The sequence below is a fragment of the Psittacula echo genome, assembly GCF_963264785.1.
Source record: "Psittacula echo genome assembly, chromosome: 2".
Classification (NCBI taxonomy): domain Eukaryota; kingdom Metazoa; phylum Chordata; class Aves; order Psittaciformes; family Psittacidae; genus Psittacula; species Psittacula echo.
Window position 1 is genome coordinate 141082359 of NC_137737.1, and position 26506 is coordinate 141108864.

The 26506-nt window shown below is 36.2% G+C and overlaps 1 protein-coding gene across 2 annotated transcripts in view; it reads left to right on the plus strand.

Moving 5' to 3' along the window:
* The window catches only part of ZFPM2 (zinc finger protein, FOG family member 2), a gene marked incomplete at both ends in the record, with an annotated part of 316731 nt that overhangs the window by 54973 nt on the left and 235252 nt on the right, over window positions 1-26506 (plus strand). Inside the window, one exon of one of the 2 annotated variants that reach the window (XM_080639610.1) lies at window positions 12787-12945. The exons of the other annotated variant lie outside the window; for it this stretch is intronic. Within the exon in view, the coding sequence (XP_080495736.1) occupies window positions 12787-12945 (159 nt within the window). The remainder of the gene's footprint in view (window positions 1-12786; window positions 12946-26506) is intronic. 2 annotated transcript variants of the gene reach the window in all.

Genomic DNA, 26506 nt, shown 5'->3' on the forward strand with positions numbered 1-26506 from the left:
CATACAGAAGTAGGAAATATTAAATAAACAGAAGGAAAAAGACCCCTTAATTTTCTATAGCAGTATAGGGTGCCTTTGCTGTATGAGAAAAATGTAAGGATTTTGTCTTGAAACTGGGGATATAAAATTACAGTGAGTAATGAGTATGTATTCCTCTGATCCCTTAATGTACTTGATGTGAGGTTCTACTTTCATCGTAGCTAACGTGCTGGCCATTAAATACACTGCAGCAGCATCATTAGTGGCTTCAAAGTGCTTCTACTTGCATGACATTTTTCCCTCCAACAGGTGAATGAAACCAGTGATTAGCAAATACCAATATCTGTCACTCACCACTCATGTGATTGCTAGGGAAGTTCTGTGTTTAGAGTAAAGGATGCATTACAGTTAGAAGTAGTGAACTTTTGCTGCTTTCATTGCTCTGAAAAGCATTATGCTCTGAGCATGACTTGGCCATGTGCAAGATAAAATTAATCTTATTTGGGGTTTAGTGTTTGAAACCATTTTGCTATAGTGGTTGTTGGTAAAGGAGATAGGCTGTAGAGAAAGACTTCTGTGTAGCAGGCAGTGTATTACCTATGCATTTGAGATATTGAATGATGAGATTAGGACACATGAAGAAGCTTCTGTTGCTTACCAGTATCACAGTTTGCTATGTCTGGAGGAAAGGATTCACTGAAAATTTCTGGATCCTGAATCCTCAGAGGATTTCATTAGACTGTTTGGAGCAGCATGATGTCGATGTTATTTAACAGGTGTTGATTGCTGGGTGTAGATGTGTCTATTGGACTAGAGACCATTGAAGGTCCCTTCCAACCCAAACTATTCTATGATTCTATTCCTTGTTCTCATAGGTTGAGTAAACCCCCCCCAAAATCCTACTAAATTGCTTCTTTCATTTTCATATGCTTTATTGGATGTAAAGTGAAAGAGGAGGAGGGAATTTCCTTTATTGGAGAGGTGAATATCAAAACTTAAAATACTTTACCTGTAAAAACCAACATGAACATATGTTAAAAAGAGTTCCAAATATCTCATACATTTATTATTTTTATACAGTTGTGTAGATATAAAAAATCAGTGGTACTTATTGTATATGTAAGAAGCATCAAATACTTGTATTTTTATTAGATACATATAATTTTAATGAAAGACGCAGAATTGAGAAGCCACCTTCTTACACAAATGATGCTTGTTTTTTAATCCTGTAAAAAAAACCCAAAGCCAACAACAATCCAAAACCCAAACTTTTTTCATACTCGTATAGCTTAAACAATCTGCTGGAACTAGATAATATTTTCATCAATCTTAGCCATTTATCAGGGGGCAAATTACATTGCTAGTATTTCAAATTAGATTGCCGATAGTTTCTAAAATTATTTTGTAAAAGTTAGCAGATAGGAATCATAGAGAAATAAATTATGGGTTTAAAAACTATAAAAAATTACCATAATCCAGGGAAAAATGCTTCAGGGATAATATTTCTGTATATGCAAACAGGAAATTTTCCTTTTTTTTTGCTGTTACATTTAAGAAAAATAGTAAACTATCACTGCAAAATTATTTGTAATGTAGAAGGTTGTCTGTGAGCATCACAGATCCATCTCTGAGAGCTTTATACCAAACTCTGGTTTGCTTTGTAGGCCTTAGGTGAAAATTTCCCTCTGGAACGGTATCGAAACAGGATACTTGTTAACTCTGTCGTTCTCTTCCTCCTCTTGTACTATGAGAAATACACAGAAGAGCATCTGCTGTTAAGCTCTTATGACTGTAGGTAGATTAAGACAGCTAAGAGAGAGAGTAAATAGCCTTCTCACTCTGTATCTTTGTGTTTGATAATATCTCTATTAAAAAGTTGTTCCTCCCGATTTCTTTTGCATACAAGAAGTTACAGCCTTGACAAGTGTTTACGGAGAAGAGTTCATTGTCAGTCTCAGAGGTTGCAAGTGTGGCTGCTTAAATTGGTAAATGGGTGGTCAAGATGGGAGAGTAGTAGGAGGAATGGGCTAGAACAATTAGTGAGTACAGTTTATGAAAAGATTTTTGTCATTGTTAGCACTTGTTAATAGTTTCAAAAATCTGGTTTCAACTAGAATCAACTTCTTTTTGAAATATGTCCTGTGGGAAAGTAGTTGATGATTTGAGGGGTGGGTTGTTTTTTGTTTGTTTTGTTTTGTTTGTTTGTGACTATTTCTCTTTTCTTGCTCTCTGATAAAATTGAACAATGTTTGTTCCAAAACAAACAAAAAATTAAAGTGCTAATGCTACCCTAAATATTGTAAACAAAAGAAAAGAAATACTTAAGAACCAACTTACGCAGCTTACTGTCCATTCACAGACACTAGACTTGTGCTCTTCAGTGCTCACTTTCAGTGCTTTTCATTGAATGCTTAAGCCTTGAACATACCAAAATGTTTCAAATTGGGAAATTTATACACGCAACTTGCTTATGTGAAAACACAGTAGAAAACAGTAATTTCATTTTTACTGTGAGGTAAACTTCTGCCGGGAGATTGACTTACCTGAATTTGCTGCTCTGACACCTTGCATTTCAATGCTAGCTCAGGTGCATTATGGTAAAAAAGCACAATTATTTTTTAGCCATTAAGACAGGCTTTGTAAATTTGTCTTAATGACACTGCTTGAGTTAAGCAGAAGTAGACATAGGAAATAAGTTTAAATGCACATTTAATTGTGACAAGGTATTAATTACCTGTTGTCTCAAGTTTTTCCATTAAATCTGGCAAGAGTTGACTGGTGAGACATACAAATGTCTGAAGTGGCCTGTGTCTGCTCAGGTGAGGGATCATCAGAAGCAAAGATTTGGCTTCCCAAGGACATAAAAAGATCTTTAGGGGAATCCACCAAAAACCTTCCCTGTGGGACTGAGGCCGCTAACTTGCTGAAAGATGCAATACAGTTCTCCTGACATATATAGGTGTTGAGAAAATTTTAAAGTTTGGACATAATTGGCTATTTTAATTGTGTATTCAGGAAGGAAAATAAGAGCTTAATCAAGATCAGTGACTGTACAGTAGGTGACTTACTGATACAGCAACCTCCTCCCCCTTCTTTTCTAGTTTAAATCGTGTTCTATATTTCAATTACCCACTTTACCCTAGAGCAAGAGCAGATACTGTTATTTCCATTATTTTTCCAAGTTATATAGATACATGATAATTAATACTTTCTAAAAAAGCCCTTCCCAGGATGAAACTTCTATCACTTATTTGTTGGAAGACAGAACAATGTTGCTAATTCTAGAAGAGCCAGATAACCTTCTGTTTTATTCTTTAGAGTATTGAAACACACTTTGTAGGTTTTATTTTCATATAGTGGTATGGGATCAGTTAAGATGCCTCTGAATTCAAACCCTTCACTGCTACCAGTTCTACATCATGTTGACATCACAGAACTATGGAATTCACTATTAAAACTTCCACTAACCTTTATTTCAGGGAGTAGGAGTTCCAGAATGAAGTTGCAACTATTAAGTGTTCTGTACTGTCACTGGTGCATTACATCTTAAAAAAGCCTTGGCATTTAGAGACACACATAGAAAGATCCGTACCTTGAGGGTTTTCTAGTATGGCAACACTGATTGCCAGCAGGTAGGAAGATTTGAGGAGAGGACGATTCTGTGCCCTCTATGACAGTTATATTTTAAAACAATTTCAGTTCTTCAGCAAGTATGATCTTTTATAATTATTTCTGCCTGCACATTGTGTAGTAACAGTGCTCATATTGAGGTAAAGTTGATAAAGCCTCAGATTCATCTGCAGGATAAATTTCTGACTTCTGTAAGCCATACAAGGTGTGCTTTGCAAAACAGAGCCCCAACAGTGAAAGAATTAGAATCATAGAATAGCTAGGGTTGGAAAGGACCTTGAAATCAACTAGTTCCAACCCCCCTGCCATGGGCAGGGACACCCCACACTAAACCATGTCACCCAAGGCCTCATCCAACGTGGCCTTGAACACTGCCAAGGATGGAGCATTCACAACCTCCCTGGGCAACCCATTCCAGTGCCTCACCACCCTCTCAGTAAAGAATTTCTTCCTTAGATCCAATCTAAGCTTCCCCTGTTTAAGTTTGAACCCGTTACCCCTTGTCCTGTCACTACAGTCCCTAATGAAGAGTCCCTCCCCAGCATCCTTGTAGGCCCCCTTCAGATACTGGAAGGCTGCTATGAGGTCTCCATGCAGCCTTCTCTTCTCCAGGCTGAACAGCCCCAACTTTCTCAGCCTGTCTCCATACGGGAGGTGCTCCAGTCCCCTGATCATCCTCGTGGCCCTCCTCTGGACTTGTTCCAACAGTTCCATGTCCTTCTGATGTTGAGGAGACCAGAACTGCACACAATACTCCAAGTGAGGTCTCATGAGAGCAGAGTAGAGGGGCAGGATCACCTCCTTCGACCTGCTGGTCACGCTCCTCCTGATGCAGCCCAAGATACTGTTGGCTTTCTGGGCTGCAAGTGCACACTGAAGCCGGCTCATGTTCATTTTTTCATCAACCAACACCTCCAAGTCCATATCAATTGCTGTGACTCTTTTATGGATAAGGGTATTAGAGTACTAAACCTGTATTTCAGCCTGAACTCCTACTTGAAAACTGAGGTCTGATATTTAACTATAGCTCATGCAGCTCATTTTTTGTGCACATCTTCCTTTTTTTCCCATGCAAATGAAACTTTGGCATAAATGGTACACTTGCATACTGTTTTTTGAAATTAATGTCTCTCTAAGCATGTTTTGAATGGTCAGTTTTCCATCATTTCATAATATTGATTGATTAGAAATACTCCAGCCTTGGCTCTGAGAGCAAACTGGCTATAGGCACAGTCAGTTTTGTTGTGACCTCTTGGGTAACGGTAGGAGAAAAGAAGACAAGAGGATGAATGTAAGTGAAGTTCCAAATTAGGGGAACATTTAAAGGTCTTTGAAAAGTTTATATACAAGCACGGTTAATGCTGTCATGTACCAAAGTGCCAAAAGACCTAGCAGTAAGGAATATTAATCTACTTTTATAAAATCAAAGGGTTCATATTTTTTGCTGTAAAGAAATAATTTGAATAAAATTTGACCCTTTCTACAATAGTCCATGGGTCAAATTGAGCCTACTATTAAAATTCTCTAATATCTTTCTTGTATTAGCATTTCAAAACTCAATTTAAATATTCACAGAGCTCTTTTTTTTAATAAACTTAACAAAATTCAGGTAATTTCCTTCAACTTTCTTGATTGAAGGAAGGCAGTAGGTACAGATATAAAAAAGATGTACAGCTACGAGCAAAACCTGAAATCAATTATATATAAGAAATAACATAACACATGGAAAGAAATTAATCAAAAGGAAAAATTTCTGCTGTATGATTTTCTTGGTCTGCTACCTGCAGGCAAGGAATGTAAATGAAAAAAAAAAAAAAATCAGCATTCTTCTTACAGATAAGGGAAGAATTAATAAAAATGTTTCCTTCCTACCAGATCCCCTGATGCAACTTATGTTAAAAGTGAGTGGCTGCAGGAAGAACTTATGTGTTTAAAAGTGTAACTCCTTTTTTATTGGCTACAGAACTGTACTTTTATACTTTATCTTGCTGTTAAGTTCAATTACATCAGGTTGGTATGGATTTACAGTGTCCAAAGAGCAGCTCTTTTCCATTCCTTTTTCTATTAAGTTGGTTGTTAAATCATGGTCATAAACTTTCTCCCAGGCTGAACGTGAGAAATGGTTCATTCTACTCAGGTGCCACAAATGAAGGTGTCAGGAATTGGCACAGTCTTCCAATCTGAACAAAACTTGTGAACTTCAGCCAATTTACGTAACAGACTGGAGAGATTCAGCATGCACAGGTAGCATTGCATATCTTGAGTATAGTAAAAACATAACAGGGATGACATAAATAACTTGGTTAAGATTAATAGAAAACTCAATGGACTGAAGAAGGAGACATTTCAGTAAAAGTAGGAGTGGTTTGTTTGACAAATATTGACCCTATTAAGAAATATATTGAAGGGTTTGTTGTTTGGGTTTTTTTTTTTCCTAAACTCATTTCCCAGTTGGCGCTTCAATCACCTACTGCCAATAGCATGTTTAATTTTAAAGCTATTCCTGCAGTGGTCAGTTTGTCAAGATTAGGTATCACCATCTGCCACCTAACCAAAGCGTATTTAGGCACTGTCTTGTCCTTTTCTCTCAGCTTTCATGGAATTGCACAATTTAAAATATTTACAGTTCTCACAGGGAGGAAGAGAGAGGCAATATTTTTTATGATGAAATTTGAAAATTGGGATCTTTATTAACTAGAAGCCAAAAAAAGAGAAGTAGAACGGACAGTCATTGGGTCTGGTTGTTGGAGTTGGGGGAGCAACTAGTTCAATAGGAAAATTTTTCTTATTATTTTCTTTTATTATCATCTATGATGTTAGCTGCTGTTGTGTACTTCCCTTTCTGTGATTGATCTAGATACCTCTAGTTGAACATTCTCCTTCTCAGTGGAATATTGAATGTCTCAGTGATCGAACAATACCGGGCAGTCCTAGTGCTTGACAGAAATTGTAAATTTATTCTATCATTACAGCATATATTCATCTCCTATTTTATCAGTCTTCACCCTGGTTGAACATACAAGGTCTGAAATATTTGAACCTGGACACTTAAAAAGTCTCTACAAAACCCATGAGAAGGCCAGCTTCTGAGCAAGGAATTCAGGAGTATATTTTTGCTAATGTCTTGTAAAAACTTCTCTGAAAGGAGAAGCTGGATTGTTTCTGTTGTGATTGTTGAGATCACTGCTAAGCTTGTCTCCAGGCTGTTGTAAAAGCATAGGGGTTGGAAACAACCACTCCTTTCAGTTAACTGTATGGCTGAAGAAGTAGCTAAGAAATCTTGTATAGAAATCTTCCCACAAGGAAACAAACTCTGAACTACTGTGGGGTGTCTTAACCCCAACTGCCAGATTCAAAATGAAATAAGTTGAACCCTCTTTAATACTTTCGATGTTCCTGACTGATGTAAATCAATATAAAGTATTTGCCTGCTGTTTTTCTTAAGTGATTGTATTTAGAAGAAACTGTTCTTGAAACAGGAGACAATTTTTTCTCAATTTATTTTTCTGAAGCTTTTCCCTCTGTAATCAGAGAGCATCACATACCTGGGTTTTACTATAAGCTAAGGATAATCTGTGTGTGTGGCAGCATGTTTTCTTAGGAAATATTAGATGGATCCCACAGAACATGCATGATGTTGATCCAGAGAATTTCAGCCCTCTCTGATTTATTGGAGTTGTTATTATTTAATGCTACTACGTATAATTCTACTCATTAACCTCACCCCAGCCACTCACTGTCAAGTATTGTAGGCTTTCTGAAGCATTCTTAATTTGTTAAGAGCACTGATTTACGTTGCTGCTCTGGGAATGTAGGAGAATATTGGTAGGTGGGAAGGAAGCTAACCACTTAACATTTTCATGAAATAATTATTTCAGTGATACTTTCCCACTGTTAGATACATGCATTTTAAGTGCAAAGCACGGGACAGGAAAGCATATAAGCATGTGCTTAATTTGAGCCTGCGTTTAAGTGGTTTCATTTAGGGAGAACGGTGATAAATTTGACTATGAGAAATGAATACAGAACTTCCCCAGTTTAATGTTATAGGATTTCCGTTATTTCATTACGGTTGCAGTACCATAAAACTGAAGTCATGCATTGATGTATCAGGACTTATGCTCAAGGGGTCCAGTCCTCAAATTTGTGTTTTTAGGAGTTTTCATTGTAGCAAAAGCATCTTTTGTGAAGTGAGTGCAGACCGTTTGGTGGTTCATTCTTACACCTTTCCATGTTATTGAAATTCCTACAGTGTTGATTTTGTTTTGTTTAGCTAAACATCGCCTATCCTTTCAAGTGATGAGGTAGCATCTGTTACTCATTGTATAAATATTGCCACTTACATAGCTATCTTTTTGTGTTTGTATCTAGGTTTCTGCATTTATATTTAAGTATATGACTATTTGAGAAAGATTTATATATCTTTTTTAGCATTTAATACATTAATAGTGCTAAAAAAATATGTCCTTGAGTGTCTGTAAATCTGGTACAAATTAGGGAGCACAGTTCAAATTTCCCCACACTGCACTGCCAAGTGGCCTCAATCAGAAGTAATTTTCTCCATGAAGGCACATGCAGCTCACTCCTCAGCCTCTCCTCAGTAGATATTATTTGTAGCAAATTATATGTGGTTTTTCAAAGTGGACTACTGTGTCCACGAAGCCATACAGATTTCTGCCACATTGACTCTTCCGTTCCTGTCACTAAGTGTACTGTTTTCTGCTGCCTCTTGTTTGTCTATGTTATTTGAAAAAATATTTAAGGTTTATGGTCATATCAATAAATATTAATGAAATAAAGTAAGTACCAAGAAAATAACAAACCTTTCAAAATTCCTGTGTTGTGTATTTGCTTGTTTTATAAAGGAAATATTTTTTTCAAGACCTCATGCAAAATCTTCAGTGAAGTAATGCTGACTTCTTTTGCCTTCAGTACCCCCATTTAGGATGAGAGATTGAGTTTTTACCTAGTGCATTTGGGAATTCTTAACTGTAGCTAGCTAATCAGAAGTATTTCAGAATCATCTCTTTTTAGATTACATCACGTTCTTTTATAAAGTACTAGTAGGAATAGAATTGCTTAAATGAAAAGACAAACATCTAGAATGTCTCTGGAATTAATTATTCAACTAAATTCTTAAACCATTTCAGTTTGAAATGTTACTATTTTATTTAAGCCTAATCATATCTCAGAGCTGTTTACTGTCAGATCACTGTGACATTCAGATGAATTTCAGTAGTAGGAATCATTTGGATTTGCATTGCAGTGTCATTATGGCAGTTGTTGGTTGTAAAGTCACACTGATCAGCAGTTACTGAAAAGGATTTTTCATCAGAACAGGGATGGGACCTTAACCCTGTACCAGTTGAAATAAAAGCAAACATAGTACTGGTTGTGCCATTGGTGCTTAATAACATGATTGGTCGAAGTAATGAGTGTAATACTAAATCAACAATTTAAAAGAAGTATAATACTAAATTAAGTGATTAAGCTGTATTTGGACTGTTGAAGGTAATATATCAACATGATAACAATTGGGAAAAAAAACACTATCAGGGGAAACAGTTGACAGAAACTATTATTTTTAAAGGCTTATTTTTGTCTATATGACTCTGTATTTTAAAGTATTTTGAATTGGGGAAGAAGTTGAGTAAATGCTATGTAGGTTGTTCCCTAAATGGAGAAGCTAGTAAAATTTGAAAACCAATCTATATGTTTTTAAACCAAATAATTTCTTAGTTCTCTAGCTGTCTTGATTTACCCGTATCAGTAAGAGGCTTCTGGAAGCACATGGCCAAATAAGGCAAACATAAGCTTGCAGAGTTTATGTGTTTGCATTAGTCAAGAATATGTAATTGCGTATGATCTTTATTGTGAGGTTCTGAAAATTTATTCATTGTCTATTTATGTGCAAGTAATTAGATGGAGTAGTCAAGAATAGAGTTCAGTATGTTTATACTTACTAGTAAGTGGCTGTTGATTTTACTATTTAACCTGCTCAGTGTTTGAGTAATAATTAAAAATAGTCACAGAAACCAGATGTTGATAGTTCACATGAAACTAGCAACCAAGAAATAACTTAATTTTGCTGTTACTCTTGTGGGTTGGTCTTACTCATGTTGAACAAAGCCTTGCTCTTTAGTTAAAAGTTACCAGTTTATAGCTCTAGGCATGAGCTGATTGTATTTGAACACTTAAAAGATGACTCAGGATAAGTATGACAGAATTTGTCCCAAGGATCAGGTTGTAGATGGGTGATTTAGACAAGGCAGCAGCAGCCTGAAACCTAGAAAAAATATTTATGCAATGATCTGTCAATTTCAGCAGAACTCATGCTGTTTTTTTGAGTGCGGGGTCTGATGTTAGCCCCTGAGGTGAGCTGTTACGTAAATCTCTGATGTGTGCCCATATGCGACTGGATAAACACCACTGGCTGTTGTACGTGGGTTGGTGTATGCAAAGCGAAAGCTGACGTAGATGCATGCATGCCTCTGATCTTACTAGGATGCGACAATCTTTACATTCCTGTTTTCAAATGCTTGGACATGTAACTTTAGCAAGTGTTACATACCCATTCATAGGTAGGATGTATCTGTGGAAGTATTTGTCAAGAATTTTTTTCAGTCTGAGATTTGTTTAAAAAATAAAGACCTAACTCACAAAATGACAGGGGTTTGAACCTGTGCTGTGGAGCTGGTGTGCACATTGTTTTTTTTCTGCCTTCTTGGAAACAATGTCAATGGAAATTACGAGGTCTGTGTTTCCATGACTGCTGCAAATGAAAGCATACCAACTGCACTTCTGTTCTTCTCTTAATTAATGTGTGGTGATTATTAGCTTGTTGATTATGTACTGATGAGCTGATCAAACAAACTGGTTTAACATCTAGAAACAAACGTAAATGTCATGTACACATGCCAATTGAATTACTTGCAGATATTTTGCTTTTGCTGTGTTTTTTAAGACACTTATTGAAAAAGTCAAATGACAAAGAGCCAGTCATTCAGCAGGAAATTGACTTACACTGAAATACTGGCTGAAGTTTACTTTTTTTTTTCCCCAAAATTTAAAATATTTTGAAAATTTTCTAAAGGCATGTGACTGCTTTTGAAAACATGGCATTTATCCATCTTTATACATGGCAGAAATGTGTGTTTCCCTAAAATAGCATATTTTTGTGTTTCATTGTGTTTGCTTGTCCTTCCTAGTTTATTTATCCAGATATTACCAGGAGTGCACATCAATAAGTGGCTCTACAGATAATGTCACATATTGATAATATTATGAAATATGAAAGGTACTTTTTGATAGTTTGTGCAGAACCACTTGTGCTTTCATTTCTGCTGTGAAACTGGACACATGAAAGGTGCCAAATCTGCCCATGTCTAGCTGCAGTGCACTGCTTCAGTGCATGCTGCTGTTTTGTTCTCTGTTCCGTACAGTGTGATACCCACTCTTCATTCTCTGTGCATATGCAGTTGCTGGATTTTGTCCCAACATGGCTAGAAGGTGCAATTAACAGTAATGGATACTTTGATAGTGAGGATCTTTGTTTCTTCAGCCATAATAATAGCCCCTTATTTTAGGAGATATATTGTTGAATGACAGCTAGTCATTGAGCTGGTTGGGTGGGTATGAGTCCGCAAAAGCAGGTTGATTTGGTCAGATTCTCATCTGGCACAAATAGTCCTGTTTCCATGTAAGAGAACAGGCTATATTAATTTATGGAATCCCAGCTGGGAATCTTAATCAATTTCAGTAAAAAGTAACCATCATTTTCCTCTGAAGCAAGAATTACACAACCTTGCATAGAATGAATTTTGCTGTTTTAATAAATGTAGGTAGTCACTGGTTCATAATGAATTATATAAAATACGAGTGTAGTCAATTTTTGATTTGTTTTAAAAATTTATCCCTTTCCATGAAATGCAACAGAATCATTTACATATTGTATCTCAGCATGATAGATTATATAGGAATAGTGTATTTAATACTGGAAAACTATCATATAAATACAAATTACTTTTTTTTTCATTAGCTAGCTAGCTTTCATTTCAAGGAAGAAATACTCAGTCAATTATAAATGAGGCTGTGCTTTCATTGGAGAGTGAAATATGTAATTTTTTTCAAGCCTCAACCCTGTATAATGAAATCTCTCTTTTGAAATCCAGCTTTAAGATGGATTTTGAAACATACTGACATTTAATAAAATCTTAGTTAAATTAAAATATGTTCAGTTATTTCAAATCTCTATTTAAATCTAGGGTAATTTTCTACATCCTGCACAGAAGATGTCTTTAGCAAATAGTTACTATTAACCAGTGATTGTACAGTGATAAGAAAGAAGAAGTTTTAATGTTTGAGTACATTCCAGTTGGTAACGTGAGTGTTCTGTAGTAGATCTGTCAGACACTGGCTCTTCAAGAGGATTTGTAGCAGTGATACTGTCTAGGTTACTAGAAGAAGGATCAAAGATGCCAGGCTGCCATTTCAAATTCAGACTCATGCCCTGCTTCTGTAACTGGCTTATATTTCTGCAGCCCTTGGCTAGTAGTTTACCATGATGGTTGTTTGGCCTCTGTGAAATGATGTGATAGTCCATCCAAGTCCTGTCCATTGGCTGGGAGTCTATTAAATGGTCTAGCAAATGGATGATCATGGATACTATCAGGTTCTGGTTGAAGCAAAATAGCAGAATAAGCTGAAGTTTATACTGTCAATACCTTTGTAGTAATTCACTGTTGTCACTGCTGTTAACTTGACAAACAAAGCTTGTAAAGGCAACGTATTAAGTGCTGTAATTCAGCATCAAAAAACAATGACTAATAAACAAGAGAAGGCTCTTCAGTGTTTACCGGGGTTTATGAATGTAGCTTTGATTTCTATTGTTAAAACTGTTTGTTTAATACTGGAGCCTGATGAATAATTAAAAAAACCTGATGTATTACTAATACACTATTAATAATACTTTGCATATTCTGATTTGAAGTCATCAGGAAAACAGTCACTTTCAATTTCAGTTTCCATAAAATGTTACTTGTCTAATTCCCATAAATGCTGAACACAGCTGTGGAAGGAAAAACTAGCCAAAGACCTCCAGTTATAAGTTCACTAAGGCTGTATTTCCCATTGTCCTGTTAGATGGTTTTGCCACAGTGTTCCTGATTCTTTTTAAAGGGCCGCTTGAGGATGCCATTGAGGATGAAGAAGAAGAGTGCCTGTCTGAGGAAAATGATACTGTCTCTAAAGAAGACTTTCCATTGGAGGAAAGCTTTTCTGCAGAGTTTGAGCCTGAAAATCTGAACTGTGAAGAAGTGGAATACTTTTGTAATAAAGGTAATCATTGTAGCCCACCTTTTGAGGAAATACTGGCCATATTCTGCCCAATTGGTCAAAAAGATTTTTTTTTGTTGTTGTTGTTTGAAATGTACAAAAAGTCTTGTTAATACAGTACCTTAAAAATAGGAAAAAGTCACTTGTGGAGTTAAGTCTGGCAGGGGGTAAATGTTTAAATATGTTGGAAAATGTACTTTTCAGGGAGGTGAATCGTCTTGCCTTTAGTATTTTCCTCCAAGAATGTTATTTTCTATATATTTAACTGTAGAGAACAGGCCTCAGAAGTCAATTATTATCAGATCCAAAGCCAGCAATGCAGCCTGTCTGTTCATTGCTTCTTTGCCTAGGAAACATTGCTTGAAAACCAGATTGTGTCTGTAGATTCTAGTATTAAAATAGAGCTTATTATGGAACTTATTATCCATCGTAGAAAAGTAGTGATTTGTGAAAGGAGAACTTTTAAAGTTGCAGGTGCCTTTTTGATGCATTCGTTACTTGCAAATTATTGAAGGTAGAGGTGTTTTAGCATAAACTGCACCAATTCATTCTTACCCATTGTTCATTCTGCAAGGTTGTGCTATTTCCCATTCAACTGATGAAAAGCGTGCTGTCGTGTACTGTTATTTAGAACATTTATTTAACTTTCCTTCTGCCAGATTTCTGCTTGATTGTTTTATTGTTTGTCTTCTGCAGGTAAGGATGCCTATCAAATAGCTGGAGTTGTGGTGATGTTCTTCTGTTAGTCCACAACCCCCTCAGGCATTTGGATATTGATGATTTCTCTGTCTGTCCTTTCCCAGATATTGACATACATTTTCTCATGATAGCTTGATACGGTCCTATATTTGTATTATTTTCATCTGTCTTTGACAAAGTAGAATAAATCTGTTTGAAGAGTCGAATGTTATGACTACAGAATGTTAGTCTTTCCTTGAGTCTTTAGTCATTAGTGGAGATGGCATAAAAATGTATTTTCTGCATGTCCTTTAAGTAGCTTGCAAACTTTTGAAAGTATAATTTACTTTTTATTCTACAGGTTCCTGATACTTAGTCAGTATCCTAAGAGATCAAAGTCAGTCTAGTCAACAGCTTAGAGTTTAGCTGCTACAAATCTTACTGTGAAGGAAGAGAGACCAGATTATGAATGGAAATGCTTTACGAATGGGGAGTTAAGTGATATTATAACTGTAAACAAATACTTAAATTACTTTGCATTTACTTGTTCATGTGCCTCTCAGACATCATTTTCCTTAACTGAGAAAAAGTACCATTCCTGTTACTGGCATTACTAAATAATTATTTAAACCACTATTTGCATACTTATACTGGCATCTCTTGAGTTCCTTTTGTCAGCAGTGGAAGACTGTGCACCAGTATTAGTTTATATCAGTTTGATATAGTCATTTCTCTGTACTTCTTACTGCATTTCTAGGGTACATGAATGGAAATACTACTGTTCTGGGTAAAATCCAGAAAAATACATTTATGTTTGTTTGTTTATAGCAATCAATGTTGCAAATTCATGTTGAATTTGAGGATATCTTGGCACTTTCCTTGAAGGGACACCTCTTTCAGAAAAAAAACCAGTAAATCCACTGAATATTGTATTAAACAAGATCAGGAAATTAAATGGGAATACATTTAAATCTGAATCTTGATTATCATAGGTCTTATTAAGGACATCTGCTGATTCTTGAAGCTGAATACTTTTGACTCCCAAGCAGTTTTTTTTTCAAGTGTGTTGTAGTTATAAAAAAACCCCTTGAACCTATCCACTGCAACTGCTGTAGAAGAAGAGTTGAAAAGGAAATTTCTGAGGATGAAGGGGCCTATAAAACCCTAATCTACTTCCAGCCAAGGCAGTGTGACAGAAAGTCCCATTTTGAAGTAAGTTGAGACTATCCCTGGAAAAGGGTGGAGTGGGAGACTAGATATGTTTTTATTATACTAGATATATTGTTTTTTATTATTGTCTCATTTTCCACTGGATGTCCTTCATGTGTGTCCCAGTGTTCTTCAGTGTCACATCTTATGTGTAGTACGTGTAGTACATGAGGTCATGTATGGTTTTTCTGAGTATTAAACCAAGCAAGACAAAACTAATCTGGAAAGCAAATAATTTTTTTTGTGCCCTTTCTTCATGAAAGGGTTTGTGACTGTATTGTATAATAAATACTAAAAGTGAGAATGATTGTCATGATTTTTTCATGAATCTGTTAATCATTCATAACCTGGTTTTTTTCCTTTGTATTGCTTTGTACTGAAATTAGAAGATGATATGAGAAATAAGCTGTTTTTCAAAAAAGATATTTTTTCTTTATACATTATGAATGAAAGCTTGAAAATGACATATGTGCCAAATAGGTTAGAGAGCAAATAAATGCATTCTAATTTCTGTTTTGAGGGCCTGACTTTCTGATTTTTGCTTTGCTCTTTGACAGTATTGGCAACCTGTAAACCACAGATATCTTCAAAGGAGGGAAAAAATAAATGTACATCTGCATTTTCTCATGTGACAGGTTTCTCTTTCCCAGAAAATATCAGAATTAGCACATTAATCCTTTATGCCTTCTCTGCATTCTCTTGCTAGCACGGACCATTAAAGGTTCTAGAACATAAGTGGATTTTACTGGATATAAATCTTCATCTATCCTGCCTCCCTATTTCCCTCTCTGGAGTTTCTTCCTATCTGATCTAGAATAAGAGAGCAAGTGAGTAGTGGGACTTTCTGCAGAAATCGAAAGACATGGCAACAAATGGCACAACTGTTAGGGACAAGGTGTTTGTGAGGCTTCATACTTCCCCAGCTGTGTAAATCCAAGCATCATCTAAAACCAGAAGCTTTTAACTATCCAAACTAGGCACTGACAGCGAAAATTTACTGAACTCACCATTCAGATGAATGGAAGTAGAGGACTTAAAGGTTCACAACTTGATAACTTTGGCTTTTTGACTGAAGAGATTTTCCAGTCAAGCTGTGTCTGATCATACTATAAGCCGGGAACAGTCTCTTCCTGTCTAAATTGCAAACAGCTAACCTTTATAAAGCCATAGTTGTCCTTCCTACCTTATTAATTTGGGTTTGTGAGATTGATTCAGCAGAATAGTTGCCAGAATTAGAAGGTGAAGGCAAAAGCCTCTGCAAAGTGTGAAGCAAATTAGTCACATTGGTTGAACTGCATGTCATTTTACATCTTCTCCATTTTCAAAAGTATGACTTTTGGCTATTATTTTCACTTCTCCTTTTACTCATTAATGGCTTTTATGACAAGGAATCTGGAAAATTCCACCTCCCCCTTAGGTTTGCAATACCACAAAACCAGAATTAACATTGCTACATATGAATAATTACGCCTGTGTTGCCTTCATTTACACTCAAATCTGAAGAGGTGAACAGTGTTTAAACATGTAAATATTAAAAGCAAAAATGGAAATTAGAAGCCTAGTATTTATCAGGGATCAGTTTAAGCCTGTAACTGTGAATTTTAACCTTTGGATGAAGTTTCCCATCCGAGAAGGAATATTCTAGAAGAGCCTAGAATAGTTGGCAGTTAGAAGTTTGATTTGTTTGCAATTTTGACAGTGAAGTTAGGGAAAAGGGAATATTTTAGAAAAAGCAATAATAATAAGTCATAGTGTTCTTCCACTACAAAGCTGCACTAGTCTCAATCCTTGGGGAAGGAATGAAAACTTTGGTAGGATGTAGCCTTGGTGATAATGCATTGCATTTTGTCAGTTTGTGGATAGTATTTATAGATTAACTTTTATAGGCAAGAATAAGAAAATGAGGTGATGCTAACAGAGACATGAAAAGTGAGCTGGGGGCATGATGGGGCTAATAAAAGTAGGAAAGTGGTTACAAGAAGGGGGCATAAGCAGCGGAACAGTACAAAAGCCACAGAATTGAAGATGATGGAATGAAAAGCAAAGTGTGAAGTCATGTTCTCTTGAACTTGAACTATGGCTGTGAAGTAGTTTATCATTTGCTTTTTAGTCTCTGGTTGCTGCCATCCTGCCTAGATACTGTCAGGAAAAATAAAAAAAAGTACTCTCATCCGTTACTTGGAAAGTTTGCTGTACTCATAGGGCAGTGGCACCTCTCATCTCTGTAAAAAGCAGGGAGAATAGGAGCCTTGTCCGCTTCATAAGGGTGGGATCTGGCTAAACAAATTACAGTTCCTTGTGACCTTCTTAGCAGACATGTTTGATGAAGGATTAACTTTCAAAGGAAAAGTTACCTTGAACAATGAGAGACATCACTTTAGATTAGTAGATAGTGAAGTAGCTGTGTTTGGAGAAGGAAAGAGGCAAGAGAAGAAGATGCAGGAAGGACTAGAATCAAGAGAGAAAATGTGGGACTCTTTCCAGAAGAAAGAGGCAAATGGACAAATGTACATATCTGACAATTAAAGAAGACCTATCCATTTCTTGCTGCCTTGCTTACCAGGACAATTTTGTTGAAATATACTGTTCTTCAATTGTAGCTCCCCATTGTTGCTCCATCATAAGGCAGCATTGGCACCAGCCCTCAGTGGAAGGACATTCAGTGGCTGTGACACTGCTGGTGATAGATTGGAAAGCAAATGGTTTCTGTTTCCTTCTGTTAACTGTGCTTCAGTTGGTGACATAGGAAGATATGGGGGATGCATAGGGTGGGATGAAGATTGATTGTTTCATCATGCAGTGCCTTTAGGATCTATAGTACAAAGTGCTGTGTATACCTGTAGCAAATCAGTGTTGATGCATGGTTGCAGTTCACAATACATTGCTTATCTTTATTTGTGGGGGAAGAGGGAGTTGAGGTGAATCCAGTGCTGTCTGAAACGTGTACACAGTTCTAAGCAAGAGGAGAACTTTGGGAATATTTAGGCTTCTGCATAGTGAGTGTATACCTGCTGCTGTATTCTCGTATTGTGCTTAAGGCAGGAGGGGATGAGCTCAGAACCTGATCCAGGTTTTCTGCTCATGTATTTTGCCAGTAGCTTGCCAGACCAGCTTAGGACTGGAATTTTTTATATTAAACCATGTGACTTGATTGTGCAGCCAGGCTTGAGATTCAGGGAAACAGCTGCAATGTGATTCTCCATATAAGAAAAAGCATATACAAAGCTAAGTTCTACTGTGCATTAATCTTTCCTTTCGTACTTCATGTGCAAAGCTATCATGCTACCGTCTGTAATACCAGACAAACTGTTAACACCCTGAAAATGATTTCTATCTGTCCTGTTTTCCTCTATGACTTTGGGTGTGTATGCCTGTGTGTATGTATGCAAATATCCTTCACTTCTTTCATGTCAGGCATGTAATGGCTAACAGTATGCTTGCTATTTTCTTTTTTGGGATCAAAAAGTAGAGTTATGCCTTTCTCCCCTGCTCCCCTTCCACCGCCTTTTTTTTTTTTTTAAACCAGAAACTTGTCAATCAATAATGTTTCTTTCATTTTCAGTAATGGATTTCGTGACAAATTTCTACCTCTTTTGCTATAGCAAGTGGAAGTAGGATCAGCGTAAGGCAGCTATACCATAATCACGTTGAGCTCAATAAGGAGATCTTTACAGGCAACTTTGTTCTTATTTCTTAACGGGATTAAGAAGCTCAGCTCTTTAAATTCTTGCATATAACACTGACATTTTCAGGGTGTGTGTGGACCAGGGAGTTCAAAGAGAAGGAATAAAAAAGAAAAGCCAATATGACTTTGTTTTTTACCTTGCTGGAGGAGCTGTTTGTGCAAATCGCCTATAAGCTTATTGACCTGAATCTTTGACTCCTTGTTTTCTCTGGATTTGGCTGGAGTGTAGACACTGATAGAGCACTGATAGAGGTGATTGCACAGCCCTCGGCTTTAGTTGGCACCAGACACCCCCCCACCCTTGTGCCTGACATTATCTTTCCCTGGCAATACCTCTGTTCTGTTTTCTTGGAGTACATTCCTTTTTTTATTATTTATTTATTTATTATTTGTTTGGTTTTGTTTCTTTTTAAATTTATCTTAATTCACTGCATTTTATTTATGTAGACTCTCCAAGTAAAGGACACATTAATTCCTTTCAATAAGTGGAGACAGAAGGCATGTATTTGTACTGATATATTTTCATTTCCTAGGATAATAAGAATCTGACTAAGAACACACAGTGCTACTCCTTTGAAAAACACAATAGTTACCTCTTTTGTTGCATGTTTGTGAACCTGTGTTGGAATCTCGTGTCCCCCAGAATGAGGGTTCCTATGCATCCATCTATATCCCATTCCGCTGAAACAGTTGAATACTGTGCATCTTCCATAGTTTTCGTCAGATGCTGAATATGGGCAAAGAAAGGAAGGGGGTTCTGTGATAATAGCCTTTGAGTGGTGATGAGTCAGAATTAGACTGGCAGGATGAAAGGAGACCTTTTTCTTCTGAATATCAGAATTTACCTTGTGCTTTACCTTTCATGCTTTCTCAGTTTACTCTTACCGGAGGTCAGGGGACTACCTGTTTTCTTGCTAGAAGAGAAGGAGATATTTGAAAATGCTGGAGTGAGTTTTCTGACCATTCACTTGAAAGCATGGAAAGGCTTCAAGGATAACAAATACAAGATTGTCTATCCTGTACTCTTTTCTAGGTACTGCTAACCCATGTGGAAACCCATCAAGCTATATTTTTAGTCTAACCGAAATCCATCAACTTTAGTGGGATAAAAACTTGACCTGAGTTTGACAAGCAAACTCTTCTTTTATCATCAGACAGAAAACTGTATCACAAAAAAGAAACAAGCAAGCCATGTTTCAAGAAGTAAATACATAGATCCAAATAGAAAACATTATTTTAACTGTATAGAATCATAAAGTGAGAGGAACACTTAAATAGCTTACTCAACTTTAAGCAGTTTATCAAAGCAACTTCAGACTTTTCAGTCAGCACATTTTGGTTTTCTTAACCATGAAATTGTGAATTCTGTCACAGCTATCAGGAAAGGGATTATTTGGTTAAAACAAATAGAGCAATGTCCTCTTTGTAGAAAGTCACAGAAATTGAACTTGGATTGACTTAAATTTGAGTTTAAATTTGACAGGATATGAATTGCAAATTAGTAAGGTAATCTTTAAAATCTGAAATGCACAAATAGCAAATTTCAGCACATGTTCTTAGTTCATGTGTACTATACAGCTGGTACTAATTTAATTTATAAAGATGTCCATTTTGCCTTTTTGTCTGATTTGGTGTTTTTGACACAGAAATTCCAAATACTGTTGTAGAGTTCTGAGTTGTTCCCTGAAAAATTGTTGTCAACCTATGTCCGAAAAGCAGAGCTGCTCACTGGCTGTATCCTGTATAAGGCAACAGTGGGGTTGTTTGCAGTAATTTGCCTCTCTTAGGAACAGAAAAAATAAATGAAGCAAATGGCGAATTTATGACATTGTTGGATAAGTATTGATAAGATACATATTATTGCTGGATAGATGCTTGTGGATAAGACAAAAAGCAACATTTATTTATGAGTGCTAAGTGTTTGTCTTGGGTTTGACTCTCAGAAGTCTAGACTGTTTTTGAAATAACATACAATACAGCACGTATTTGGAAACCAATTCCAGCAATAGGGGATTGGCTGCTTCTGATACTGAAGCACTGGGACTATTGATTATTTTAAATAAAAGCATCAAACTATTTACAAGGTAAACTAAAATTTCACTTTGTAAAAAAGATTTATATTGATATTTGTTATCTAGCAGTGGGTGGGAATCACACGAAAACAGCATGTGTATATGATAACGATTCCAGCTGTACATAATAAAATGAGATTTTCTTGGTTGGATGATAATTTCTGATAGTATTTCTGCAGTGGGAAAAGAACAGAATTGTTGTTCAATTAAGTATAAATATCAACTTGCAGAAGAGTCTTCAAACTTAAGAGTTTAACTAGAGTGTCTCTGAAGTCATCTCTGTTCTGCTGCAGGGTGTTTTAGTGTCTCATGGGTTGTTTATTTCCACTGGAATTTTTGAAAATTATGCTAAGTAACAGGCTTTGTTTGGGGGACCTAAATATCTTTAAAAATGTGCTTCTGCTGCTTTTCTAATCAAGTACCTAGAGCTATGTAAATTTGAACCCCAGGTTGGTTGTCTTGAATTCATATTGTTGAATATGTCTAATAGAGTTCTTGTATTTGAAATTTTAATGGGGAAACATTGAAAAGGTCCAAGACTTTTTTAGGGTTTGAGGTTTTGGTTTTGTTTGTTTTTTTTTTTTTTTTTTTTCCCTTTAAAGCTATGGAAACTTTTGGGTAGCCAGTGTATCTGAATGGTACTCATTTGTAGTACTGGTGCCACAAGATTCGATCCCTAAAAATTAGGATAAATATAAAACTCATTAATTGAAGGGAAGTCTGAATACAATTTAGGGATTATTTTCACTGTTCGGCAAGAAACTCATGTGAACGAGTGATCTTTGTCTTGAAAGGATCAAAAGCAAACAGTGCGATAATGAGAACGTGTCAAACACTTGGAGAAAGAGGAAGACCAGATGTAGTCTAGATGAAGTGACTGCACAGCAGTGTATTATTCCAAGAGAAAAATGCCATAGACGAAATGGTTAGAAATAATTGACACTGTTTTTTAATGTGACCACTGTGCTGAAATGTCGTTGTGTCAAGATGTCATTTTGTTAAACAAAGTGGTGATTTTAATATGAGCTAAAATAGTTTCTACACTGTTATTTTGTAGCATTAACAGCTTGCACACATGTAGGTACTCCATACATGGATATTCATAGACCTTTCATAAATGTTAGGATAAGAAACAGTGCATTATTTCTGACATCTGCTGGATAAATAATTTTAAGAGTGCTTAAGGCAACTAGAAACATACAGTTATTTCAAATGAGATTTATCCCAGGAGAAATTGTGATTGTTAATCAGCATGACAGAAAATAATAATTGCTTGCAAAGAAGGAAAGTATTGAGATAATTAATGTAATCTGATATAAAATGCAGTGGATTAACATGTACAAGTGTTGATTTCTTACAGGTACCCTCGTAAATCAGTCATCTGAGGGCCAAATTTTGCTCAAACTTACTGTATTGGTAGAGGGGGTGCCTCAGTTGACTTTGGTGGGCTTCTCTGAAATTATTTTGGATATACATCAGATGAAGTGATAACAGAGTCTGGTAGTGATAGCATCAGATCTCTGCCTCTCTGTCTTTCTGTTCTTGCAAGGCTTGCAGAATGAATCCATTTGAATGTCACTATAGCGACTGTAGTTGTTTAGCTTGTTCGCACACCAGAAGCCAAATATGGCAATGTATGGAAACATCCCTCCTAATTTATTATTTTTATTCTCAGAGTTTTATTTCCATACCAAAAGCATATTTAAAGATGTTTTCCCCATTATTTGCATGTATTTTATAAACAGAATGTTTTATATCTGCTGAAGACTTGCCATTAAAATTAGAGATTTCTGCTTGTTAAATATATGCATAGAACCTTTAAAAAGGGGTAATTTACAAGGACAGTTAAGTTCTGTTAGATGTCATTGGTATTCTTAAGCATAGTGTGTGCTGCCAAAAGGTAAGTTACGTTGAATGAATTAAGTACATTGCATTTGTATTTTAAGTTGTATATGTTTTATTTCAAAGTTACAAGTGTTGCTTCTGAAGAGAGGTTCCTGGCAGTGATTCTCAGCTTACAGTGTGTTTCTTAGGATTCGAGAGCAAGATTAACAGTGTTTGTAAGCTGTGTTACTGGTCATGGGGCATTGTGAGAAAGCAAATAACAAAGGATAATTTTTGAATGTTAACTTGTAGCTTCTGAATCTCTGGCCTCTAGTTTGTACATGCAGTCTCACAATCTTTATTTGGTTAGATCTGGAATTTGGAAAACCGCTGTTTGTTGTGACAGAAAGCAGGAAAGGGCCCCAGCACAGCCTGCCCCTTCACGGCCAGTTGCATTGGCCTGTCGGTGTACGTAAGGTTATGTTCCTTGTTGAATTAAAACCTACAGTGTGTGACTCCCCCCGTCTCTGCATCACGTCTGTTTTCTCTTTTGGCAGCACAAAATGCTACAGGCTTTGTAACAATTTATTTCTGAATTGATTTATTATAATTGAGAAGTGATGTTTCACTCTGAACAGCTGTATTAGGATGTTAACAATTTAAGTTTACATTTATGCTGCCAGGAAGAACGAACACAAACTGAATTTCAAACTTCTAATGTTCTCTCACTGTAATAGAAGCTGCCATGTGCTGTTTGTGACTGGTACGGTCCTTCACCCAAAGCTATTTTGTCTGATGATAAAACCATGAGCGTATGAAGCTTGCACATTTTTCATCTCTTTTATGACCTTATCTTTCGTGAGCGGCTTCTGTGAAGGTATCCTAACTATAGGAGCACCTGGCAAACATATATGATATCTATGCTGTGATAAGCAGTTGTGAACAAGAAAGTAGATCTGTCAGTTCTGAACTGTTCATTGTTGAAAAGACTTTGTTGATTTAGCTGATTGCAAAATACATTATAGAGTGACTAACAGCTGCTGTAACGTTCCTAGTAAGAAAGTTCAATAGTTACATTGTACAAGACTTTCTGTAAGAGCCTAATACTGATAGGAACAACATGGATTAAAACAGCAGGGTTGAGAACTTCTAACCCATGTGCTTCTTTAAAATACCACAACTACTTGTGGTACAAGCTGATTAAGTACAAATTGGGAAGTCTTTAATTTGTTAAAAAGATTAAAGAGAAATTACTTGTTAATATTCAAGTCTCTTTTCCTCCTTGTCAGTGTTGTCAGAGATGTTGGAGTTCTTCCTCTCATGTTTCTGGTAATATGTCCCTTTATAGTCTTCAGATTCCCTGACCAACTGTACCACCCTGAATTGCAGAGTTTTAGCATGCTCTCTTGCATCTATTGCATGAACACTGGGATATTAAAAACAACATAAAAAACCCCTTTGAACTGTTTTTGAAGAGCAACAGAAACAGTTAATGCTGGTCAGAAATAGTAAGGTTAAGATTAAAATTCTGTTCATATTATCTTATTGAAGCTGTTTGAATAAGATTTTTTTTTTCCTCTTAGTTAAGCAGTATTTTGTGTACTCAGCACTTCATTGTAAGGCAGAGATTTGTTTCACCTAACTTTAGCTGTCTAAAGATAGGTTCCTAGTCCAAGCTGCGTGTCTCAGAGGAGGATTCATTTCAGCTACCTCAGACACCAAGAGGGCTCTCGTATCTTTGGCATCCTAGAATAGGATGAGTCATTGAGGAGGTTTCTCTCTTCCCTATCTATAGGAGCACCTACATAAGAAGTCTGGACTAACTTAACTTTCAGACATCTAATCTTAGAAGAGGTGAATTCTGCCCAAAGTGTAGTTTTAATACCAAATATAGAGAAATAATAAAAAGTCCAGTAGGCTTGACTCATGAGTAAATATACCATATGATATTTCAGATTCTTGCTCATAAGAGTCTTCTTTTTTCATGCAGTGATGTTCTTTTACAGGAAAGAATTCACTTACTGATTTTAGTTGCCAGAAGGAAAAACCTAAACAGAAGCAGATTTTGCTTCATTTTAGAGTGTATATGATTGCCAGTACTGCTATACCATTCTTTGGTGTTGATGGTAAAAAGTTATTTCTCATTTGACTTGAATGCAAAATGTAATTGAGCAGCAAAGTGAAGAAACAAACATGAGAAAAAACAAAAACAATGGGATTAGAAAGGAATCAATAAACAGTTGCAAAGTGAGCGGTGTATAAGGCAAAAAACACTTGATTTGACTTGGAAGAAAGAAAAAAAAATAATGTCCTGAATCCTATTAGATGTCTACACCTGTAAATTGGAGAAAAATATAATCAGTTTTAAAATAAAGATAAAGTAGTCTTCTTGAGACTGGAAAATAGTGAATGAACTAAAGAATAAACAATGGAAAGAAAATAAATTCTGTAAGGAAATTTGTTTACCACAACAAAGTTGTGCTAAACTAATATTAGCTGCTAAAGTAGTATTAAGTAAGAGGAAAGAAAAGAAAAAAAGCGTGTGTTTTGTTATCAGCTCCTGTGCTAAGCCTCCTTAGCCTCCTCTGGCTTCTTGAAGTTTCAGTGTCTTCAGCACCAAATGGACTGACTAAGTTGTCCATTTCCGTTTGACCTTGATGCTCAGCTGAACCTAGGATAGACTAGCTTCACTGATGGATTCTGAAGTCCACAGTAGTGTACTGTTTGCCGGTTTCACTATCAGGTTGCTTCAGTAGGGAGGGAGAGTAGTGTGGGGAACAGGAGAAATCAGTGTTGTGATATTGCCAGTTTGTAATGTGTGGTAGTTGATGAATAATAGAAAATAGAAAATATCAATGAAAATAATTAAAATTACTTCTAGATGCAAACCAGAATTTTCCTTAATGTAAATTCTACATATTTTGTTGCACTTTATTTGCACGGGTCATGCATTAATTCATGACAAGTTGATTATGAAAAATATGTAATACCATACTTCATGAAACACTGAAAAAACAAGTTAATATAAAGTTAAGCCATCTGCTAATATACATTTTCAGGTCTTTTCTCATCTCCCAAGTACTGAATTAGGGTTTGCTGTAGGTTGTATAGCCTAGCTATAATTCTGTCCTTTTCCCCTTCAGCCCAATCTTTTCACATAAGTTTCTCCTCCTCTCAGTTCCAATAGTTTTGTTTGCTTGATATTCTCGTTGGTTGCATTAATTGAAATAACGGTCAAAGTTGCATGCGAGCACCAGGCGTGTATGTATTATAACCTGGAAAACCTTTTATATTTTGGAGATAAATTTTCCATGCCTGGACTCTATCTAGAATTCTTATTACTTCTAAATTTTGCTGGTTTTGTTGTTGAGCTGTTGTTTATAGTGGAAGGAAAACACTTTCTTTTGTACAAAAATTCCATGCAAAGAACGTTTTGAGAGCTTTATGGTGACAATGCAGCTTGAGTGAGAAACTCAGAATTGCCCTTACTGTGAAGTGCTTTCCAATATTTTGGAGAAAACTCGAGTTAATCTTGCCAGCTTTGAACCTTGGAAAGCTGTCCTTTGTGTCTCTCCAATAAAGAGCAATTCGTTGCAGCTGTAAGTTGCAGTGAAGGTAAAAGTATCTGATAGGTTCTTCAGCCCACCCAAAAAAAGTGGGGTTGTTTGGTTAAAATGGGCTAGTTGGTTAAAAACAAGTAACTGCTAAAATGACTTACAAGTAACTGCTAAAATGACTTACAAGAAACTGAAGAGATAGCTTTTTCAACATGTGAGGATTTAAACTGTCTTCTGAAGTGTAACTTCAGATTGAACTGAAGCATGTGAACGTCAAATGCCTGGGTAAAATTATACAGTGTGTTTAACAGAAAAACTAATAAGATATTTGTGTTGTCTTTTAGCTTTAAGTGCCTGTACACTGGGCTATATTTTTAGTACTACACCTACACTGAACTATTTTTTTGTTACTAAAGTCTGGAGTGAGTATAGTATTGTGTTTGTGTGAGAAGTAGTTACCAGGCTCTTATACTTAGAAAAAAAACCTGTTTATTTGATGAATGCAAGGAAGAATGTGTTATTACAAGCCGATACATGTG